Genomic DNA, 9,170 nt, shown 5'->3' on the forward strand with positions numbered 1-9,170 from the left:
TGCTCTTGTACCTGGATTATCTCTCTGCCTTATCCTGTTGGATACTGTTCACCGATCGTCGACCCACGCCTGTCCTAGGATTACTCTGTCTTGCCCGTGCCAGACCTGTTTGCCGTTGTTTGACTCTGCCTGTGTTTTGACCACGTCACTATTTAATAAAAGCTTTGCACATGGATCCGCACGTCTCACGTCTCGTTGGCTCCGTTACAATTGTATTAGTATCGATTTTTGTTTTTAGTGTTTGTTTTTTGTATTTTACTTTTTTGATTATAAGTCAGTATAATGATTGTTAAAAAGTATGAAACAAAAGAAATATTAATATTATAATAATTCATTGGGAAAAAAAAAACATGTCTACCAGTGTAGACATGGTGTAAAGTGGCAAATAGATAAATAAGTGTAGAATTGCACTATTTGATTACGTGCATCACTCGGCGTGCGAACAGTGAGATGTTGAGGCAGGCGCAACGCATATGGTGCCTCAGGACGCGCAATCCATTATGGTTTAAAAGTGAAGAATAAAATATAATATATGGTGACAAATAGGTAAATAACTGTAGAATTGTACTGTCTGTTTGCTCGTGTGCAATCGGAGTGTAAACAGTGAGAGATGTTGAGGCAGGTGAAAGTGTTTGGTTAACAGTGAATATTGACCTATTGTGCGACCTGTTGCCGAGCCCCGCCTTGATGTGATGATTGACAGGTTGGGGGCGTGATTGCCTTGGAATGCATTTTCAAATCCACAATGACTTAAACTATATTCATCATGGGGTATTTGATGAAAATGCTATTTAAACGTCTTAAGTGTAAGTCTCAGTGCATTTAAGAAAAATAAAATACATTTAAATCACCATTTTGCTGCCCTTTTGCTGAACCTTTGGCTCAGAATGCATTCTGAAATTCTCACTGCATTTTGCTACAATTATCACGCGGTATTATGATGAAAATGCAATTCCAAGTGTCCTAAATTTTAATTTTTCAACTTATAAAGCGTTAAAATATGTTTTTAATTCGCATATTAAAACTAGTGTAGGAAATGGCAAATGTAGATTATATAATTGAATTTTCATTTAAATGTCGCACTAAACATTATACAAATGTATGGGAAAATGTAAATTTAAGTACAGAAAAACATTGCCATTTTACATATTACATTTCAAAATGAATTACGTGCCCCATATGCTTCCATATTTTAAACGTATTATGATTTGCAATTACAATTCACATCAAGAAGACTGTATGCAAATGTATATATTTATATTCTTATTTATTTACATAGTACAAAGGCATTTAAGACTTCACTTCCTGTCTCTGCCCCTTCAGGAAGAGGAGAAGCAGAGGTTAAAGGTGGAGCTCGAGGACGCCAAAGACAAAGCCCAGCAACGGTCGCTAGGCAACATCAAGTTCATTGGGGAGCTGTTCAAGCTGAAGATGCTGACGGAGCCCGCCATGCACGACTGCGTCGTCAAACTGCTGAAGAAGCGGGACGAGGAGAGTCTGGAGCGTCTCTGCTGCCTGCTGTCCACCGTCGGGAAAGATCTGGACCATGAGAAGGCCAAGGTGACACGCTCATTACATACGTTTTTAAAAAATGTACATTTAAAATTGTATATAGAATTAAAAAAAAATATTAAAAATAATACAAAATAAAAAGTAATAAATGCAACAGAAACATACAACAAAATTAAAAATGTAAATTATAAAATATATAATGATGTTAATGATACGAAAATAAAAATGGGAGAGTGAGGCAATAAAATTATTTTTATTCCGTCTTTGGCAGTTGGATTTATAGTTTAACTATATATTTTTAGGTTATTTAAATATATTATTTAAAATATTTATTTCAATAATATATCATTTAAGACGATGTTGTATTTTTTGTCTTTTCAGCCCGAATGGATCAATATTTTAACCAGATGAAGAAAATTATTAAGGAGCGGAAAATCTCTTTCAAAATTCGCTTTATGCTGCAGGACTTGCTTGATTTACGACAGCTAAACCGTTGGAATAGACTCTAAGTGTGTGATTATTTACTTATTTCTTATTCCTGCTATTATTGTGAACAGTTAATTGATGCACATTATTCTAAATGAAATGATTGGTGCCTTAATCTTTTAATTAAAATGAAATAACTTGAAACTAAGGTCAAAGATTTTTTTTATGTTTTTGAATGAAGTCTCTTCTGCTCACCAAGGCTGCATTTATTTGATCAAAAATACAGTAAAAAATTGTGAAATATTATTATAATTTAAAATAACTTATATTTAAATTTTTCTTTGTGAATATATGTTAAAATTTAATTTATTTCTGTGATGCGCAGAAAAACAAAAATAATTTCTTTAGTTATACAAGGCATATTTGTTAAATGAAAACTACGAATCGAATAGATTTGCATTTAAAATGGTATTTTCATGTAATTCGACGAACTTCGGTTTAAGCCACGCCCACTTCCGGATCTATCCAAATACATCTACAAACAATTTTGAGATTGTCACATACAGATACAAATAATGGCTCCGCTGCACACCCCTATAAACTGTTATTAAACTGTAATAATATTTCACAATTTTTTTCTTTTTTTGTTTGTAATTATTCCAAAATTTAGACATCACATTTCAAAAGTAAAGCAGGTTGCACAGTGTTTAATGTAACATTTTCCAAGTTTTCAGATAATAATGTATAGTGGGACTGTGGTTCTGTGGTTCTGAGGAATGGAGATGAATATAAAGCCTGTGATGATCCTCGTGTCTCTCTGTCTCTGAGAGTGAAGCCGCAGCGGGTCGGTGTGTTTGTGGATTATGAGGAGGGTCTGGTCTCCTTTTATGATGTAGAGTCCAGCTCTCATATCACTGACAAACTTCAAAAATCCATTATTAAATCACTAGGGACAAATAAAGTATTGTATTAGAATCACTGAATAATATCAAGCACATCCGTGCTTCATTATGTCATTTTTTTAACACACATGGTGCTAAAATAATGCAATAAACATTAATTTAACATAAATTGTAACATAAAACCCTAATGTACATAACTGATCAAATAAATATTTCAATAAAAAAAAACCATCAACCAACCATCAAAAAAGCTCCAGCACAATGAATGCTGGGAAGATCAATTTATAGTTTTTCATTTTCATTTCAAGATGACTTGATCTTTCACTTACAAAAACTGTAAATGCAACAATATTTTACAGTAGCATTACATGAAATGTCCCATTTAATTTATTAGCTTCTCATCAAATAGTAAGCGAATTTAGCAATAACCATTTTACAGGTATTAACCGTAGCATCTTTACAGTCATCGCATTAAAATTACAATTTTTTTTTTTACAGTGTAAGAATTGTATATTAAGCATTGAATCCCTTTTTTATTGATTTCCATCATGTTTATCACCAAAAACACTGTTTTCTGTTGTGTATTATCTACACTCTGAAGTTAAAGGTAGACTTCAGATGTAAATTTAGATTTTATAAGTAAGAAAAATCTTTAATCTCTGTTGCACAAATCTTTGGAAGCACTTTGAATTATTTCGAGGAAGTGTCTGATTGTGTTTGCATACAAATAATATTATAAAAAGCCAGTGGGAGTTTACTTGATGCGCTTTGGTGTTAATGTATAATGTGTTCAATGTAACGGAAGACAAAGAAAGAAAACATGACTAATTAACCACTTCGCAGTCAGTTAAGTTAAGTTTTGAAAATTTCATCTATCAAATCGAGGATAAAATTGTTTCAGTTGGCAAACAAACCATAAAAAAGGAATATGATGCCATTTCATGAGTTTCACCAGAAATTGTAGATCATCTTCCGGTCTTTGTTTAACCATAACAAGAGTGTGTCCATCAATAATAAAGCACAGAGGAAAACTATTCTTCATTGAATTTGTATTAATGCAATATTGGATACATTTACATGATTTTCAGTTAGCTCAATTCTTATACTTGTTTAAACGTGTGACAAAATAATACAGTATTGCTTTGTGAAATATATATATATATAATCTTAATTCCAAAATCATATATATATATATATATATATATGTTACAGAAATCTGAACTACAACCAAAAGTCTATATGCTGGAAATGTTTAGCTTCTTAAAAGGTTGTGCTGTTGAATTGCTTTTTCAGTATGTTATTGATCCAGCGGATGTGTCTTCCAGAAAGAAAAGTGTACACAGTTGGTTCCTTGGGATTACTACATCCTTTTGACCCTGACACCACTCCAACTATGTTTTTCTTACATTCCAGTGGTCCACCGGAATCTCCCTGAAATAGAACACAAGGTTCTTCCTTTAAACAGGTAAAAGGATGATTTCAAAGAACCTACAACCAGCCATAAATCAAAGACCACAATAATGACATACCCGACAGATGCCGCTCTTTTCTTGCTTGTTTCCAGCGCACAGCATGTCTTTGGTGATCACAGGATCTCTGTTGTAGTAGCAGTTGCACAGGTCTCTGTCCACCACTGTCACCTCTAACATTTGCAGTTTATCAGAAGGTTTCATGACTTTAGCATTAGTAGTTCCCCAACCTGTCACAACACATTTTGTTCCAGGTGGAACGTCTTGTTCCTTTTTAGGGATTTTTTTAGGTTTCGCTTTCACTTTTTTGCTTAGCTGAAAAAAAAAAAAAGACAGCACTCAAATGCATGCTGTGAAAAATTCATACACTCACCATGTCTAAACAACAACTACGCTTAATTATTACCTTAATGAGCATGATGTCATCTTGTTTAGTCTTTACATTGAATGTTTTAGGGTACTCGTAACCGAGGATGCCAACACGCTGAGTGCCTTTACTCAGAGACAGAGATCCTACGAGAACCGTCACAGATGTAATGGGCTCTCTGAAAAAAGAAAATTGATTGTATCTTTAATTTAGACAATTATTTTAGTGGAAAAAAAATAGCAAAATTGCAAAAAAAAAACTCTCTTTCAAGAGAAAAAAAAAATATATGCATGACACCTTTGATTACATGCTCTTATTTATAGGTTTATATTCTTTCCTGAAATATTTTATTACAAGTAAATAAACAAAACAAAGAAAAAATTTAACTACAAATTAAACACTAATTGTTTAGACAATTATTTTAAGAGGAAAAATACTATTATTATACTATTACAAAATTACTAATATTACAAAAATACTAATTTATAGATTTTTATATTTTTTCCTTGAAAGATTATATTATGCTTCACATAGATTTTAGTGGTTGGCTTACTGTCGGCAATGTGCTGCAGTTAAAACCCACTGGGCTTGAATCAGGATTCCTCCACACTCATGGTTCTGGTCCTTCTGAATGGACACCATCCATGGTTGAAGTTTTTTGACATCTTTGCCTCCAATAATGGACACCTCAGAGCAATCTGGAACAGAGATTTCAAAGGCGGTTAGAGATTGTGAACTTTTTAATCAAACTGTGACAGATAAATAACAATTACCTGCCAATCTGAAAAAGGTGAATACGCAGAAGAAATATACAATCAAATATCTGCGAACGTCCATCTTGCTGCCTGTTCTCTCAGCCAAAAGTCAGTATGTTTCTTCAGACATCCAACAATGTCAAATGTAAGAGCACTGAGGAAATAACTGCTTTTAATGCACGTTTTGGTTACTTTGTGGTCAGAGCAACATCAGAAGGTGTGTACGTGTGGGAGTGTTTGCATGCAATGTGATGCATCTGTTTTTGCACATTTTAACAAGTTCACATTTAGTTCCATTTCTCTGTTTGAAGAATCCAAAACAACAAAGAAAATCAATTATTTTGCAATAATTACCTTATAATCTACTGTCATAAGCTTTCTGTAAATGGTGTTCATATGAGAGAAGAAATTTAAAAAGAATTTTAAAGCAGAGGGTGTGGTTAAAGCTCTACCGACTGTATATGTAATTTTGTCCTATACCTCAATTTACATTGACAGAAAGCCACTTCTATGGGACAGTCAATGGACAGCAACTGTTATCCCTGAAGACTTCCTTAGTAAGGGATTGTATTTTATAGACTACTGGAACAAGCTTTTATTTTCTGTGGTTATCAACACTATCGATGTTGCAGATCAAATGTAAGAGTCCAACTTTGTCACCATGTAGAGTAAACAGAGAACACTGCAGAATTATTAGATTATTTCCAAAGTTTTTCTCACCTATTAAAATGAGTCTAAGAGGGGACCTTTGTTACATGAGTTCAGACAATGTCTCTTGAAAGAAGACGTCTCATCGGGGGACATGTAGCCCTCACCGAAATATGAAGCTAAAGTGACTAAGAGTTTTTCACACCTTCAGAAGTAGAGCAGAAGCTTCAAAGCAGAACGCACAGCTGCAGTGAACCTTAGAAACGTGTGAATCACTGCTGGAGACTCAAATGAAGACTCTGAGGTTTTTATTGAGCTTCATGTCAAGACAGAAGAAAAAAAAAATCTATAGAGCGAAAACTGACCGGCTTTTATAAGAATGAGTTACTATACTTGCAAATGAAAACATTTTACTTTCTTTGACAAATATAGAGCTTTTGGAAAACTGATGTTATAAAGAATTTTAAGGGGACTGGTCAATAATGTTCACATTATCATGATAATATCATGAAACAATAATAATTTAGATTACAATACAGATACATTCACAACAATGAAGAACAACAAGTAACTTCTCAGGTAACAGTTGTAATTCTGTAAAGGTGAACCAAGTGTGCCGCACAAATCTTGAAAAGTGAAGCCAACATGTTTTGATCGCCCCCTGGTGGCTGGTCCCAGTATAGGTCATAAACCCCGCCCTCTGCATGTAATCTAATGATCTAATGGGACTTGAGACAAAGTAAATAATTAAATTTCACTTCAAATAAATTTTTTTCCAAATATGTTTTTTTGTCATTTTATGTAGTTTTTATCATGCTGATGTAAGTTCAAGTGTTTGTTTTTTCAATAAGTTTGGGTTTAGTTAGTTATGTGATGCTATAAAAACAGGAGTGTGACGTCATGATTGACAGCTGAGATTAGGCTTGTTTGAGATGCGCCTCGCCTGTAATGTGGTCGAGAGCAGGCGGCTGCAGTGAGGAGAGGAGTGAAATAAGCGCAGTCAAGACGGACAGTTCTGAGCTCTCGAAGTAGAACAGATACCAACGAGATCAAAGACAGATATCGCGTTATTCTCACTCATATGCTGTGCTGCTGATAAACATGATATCATTTCAGTTCTGTTGCTTTTATAAATATGATGAACAAGACACTCAAAGTGCTTGATATTTAATTCCATACGAAAGGCGTATTTATCATCCATTTCTAATTTAATATATATGTCCTTTTCCCGAGATAACAGCTCTGAGTTTTCTCCTATAATGCCTGATGAGGTTAGAGACACCTGACAAGAGATCAGAGACCATTCCTTCATCCAGAATCACTCCAGACCCTTTAGATTCACAGCTCCATGTTGGTGCTGCTTCTCTTCAGTTCACTCATGTTCTACAGGGTTCAGGTCAGAGGACTGGAATGACCAGCAGAAGCTTGGTTTTGTGCTCAGTGACCCATTTTTTGTGTTGTTTTTGAGGTTTGTGTTTGGATTGTAAAAGATCCACTGTAAAAGATGATACACTGTTAACTTAGTAAAATTACGTTCATCTTACTTATTTGTTTCTGCTCTGTTGACATTACTCAGTTTGATAAAGTTTTTATTACTTTCTGTTACTTAAAGCATTGCAGTTAAGTACAATAAACGTAATTTCTTTGTGTTCTATGAAAAGGTCGAACATGTGGCTCCTTTGTGCATGTGTTATAGACAGAGGTGCACATTAGTTTTTCAGCCTGGTTCTCAAAAGAGAACCTGGAGATTTGGTTTGGTCCTCACACTGCACATAGTGTGACCCATTAAATAAATAAATAAGTAAGTGCTGTCAAACAATTAATCGCATTTAAAATAAAAGTTTTTGTTTACATAATATATGTGTGTACTGTGTGTATTCATTTTGTATATATATAAATACAAACACATGCATGTATATATTTAAGAAACAAATATGTTTATATATTAAATTCATACATAATATAAATAAGAATATAAATATATTATATAAATGTAAATATGTTCAAAATATATACTGTATGTGTGTATTTATGCGTACATAAATATACACAGTACACATACATTATGTAAACAAAAACTTTTACTTTGGATGTGATTAATCGTTTGACAGCACTAATATATATATATATATATATAAAATTTTCAAAAATCATGTTTTTTAAAATTATGTTATGATATGTTTAATGTGTTTTATTGTTTTAGTTAGCTGTATTTTTTATTTATTTTTTTTAACCTAATGAAAATAACCCAACTGCAGTTTGATTGAGATGAATTGGAATGCAAAATGAAAAAACACGATTTTTGAAAATTGATATATTTTTGAAATATGAGTTATCTGTTTTTGCAAATGAACTCTTCATATAATAAATATAACTATAAAATAAATAAATAATAGAGATAATATTATTTCACTTTATTTGCTTAGTTTTTAAAATAAAATAATAAACAACATAATAAAGTGTGATAATACTACTACACATAATTTTTAATATTTTAAAATAAAAAGTGAGCATTAAATACATATACAATTATTATATACACGTACAGCCACTGTTGGAAAGGCGGGGCTTAGTGCCCCCTTTCGATCACCGTCATGACGCAGCAAAATGAAGCGAGAGAGAGACTTGTCCTGGGAGCGGGAGAAATAATCGCCTTTTGTGTGTTATAGTGTGCGTCTGTGACTAATTAACCACACACGCACATACACCCTCCAATATATCTTCAGTGTTCAATAAACCCCTTTTTGATTGAAGTTGACCGCCTGATCCACTCCTGTGTTCTGATCGACACACCAAGAGGAAGGCTAGAGAAATCCGAACCACCTTAGAATACAATCCTAGTTCAGCTCCATAATAGCCACTTTCTCCAAAATTATTTAACTATGACAGATGCAATGCATCATGTTCTAGAATCTAGATGATCGTGTTTGTAGTGTGTTTCAGGGGATTAAAACATACAATATATATTCAGATCTAGTGGAGTAATACTAATAATATAGTAATAGTAAATGTGTAAAGTTGCATAAGCTCATTAACTTAGTGTCATATCCATATAAATCATTATTATGTTTTCTGACCTGCAGTTCCTAAA

General features: G+C 33.3%; 3 protein-coding genes across 4 annotated transcripts in view; 2 read left to right on the plus strand and 1 right to left on the minus strand.

The window, feature by feature from the left end:
• Positions 1-3,047, plus strand: part of LOC131541934 (uncharacterized) — a 39,233-nt gene extending 36,186 nt beyond the window's left edge. The window contains 2 exon segments of the mRNA XM_058777991.1: positions 1,324-1,593; positions 2,687-3,047. Coding sequence (XP_058633974.1) covers positions 1,324-1,593; positions 2,687-2,911 — 495 coding nt within the window. The 3' untranslated portion in view covers positions 2,912-3,047.
• The window catches only part of LOC131542181 (E3 ubiquitin-protein ligase TRIM39-like), a 189,591-nt gene that overhangs the window by 44,964 nt on the left and 135,457 nt on the right, over positions 1-9,170 (plus strand). The gene's annotated exons all lie outside the window — the stretch shown is intronic.
• LOC131542184 (granzyme K-like) lies at positions 4,089-5,590 on the minus strand. Its single transcript, XM_058778594.1, has 5 exons — positions 5,450-5,590; positions 5,230-5,374; positions 4,716-4,854; positions 4,370-4,624; positions 4,089-4,271 (listed from the first exon to the last, which is right to left on the minus strand). The coding sequence occupies exons 1-5, from the start codon at positions 5,511-5,513 to the stop codon at positions 4,101-4,103; spliced, it is 774 nt and encodes a 257-aa protein (XP_058634577.1). The 5' UTR covers positions 5,514-5,590; the 3' UTR covers positions 4,089-4,100.

Source organism: Onychostoma macrolepis, chromosome 06 (assembly GCF_012432095.1).
Source record: "Onychostoma macrolepis isolate SWU-2019 chromosome 06, ASM1243209v1, whole genome shotgun sequence".
NCBI classification, from domain to species: domain Eukaryota; kingdom Metazoa; phylum Chordata; class Actinopteri; order Cypriniformes; family Cyprinidae; genus Onychostoma; species Onychostoma macrolepis.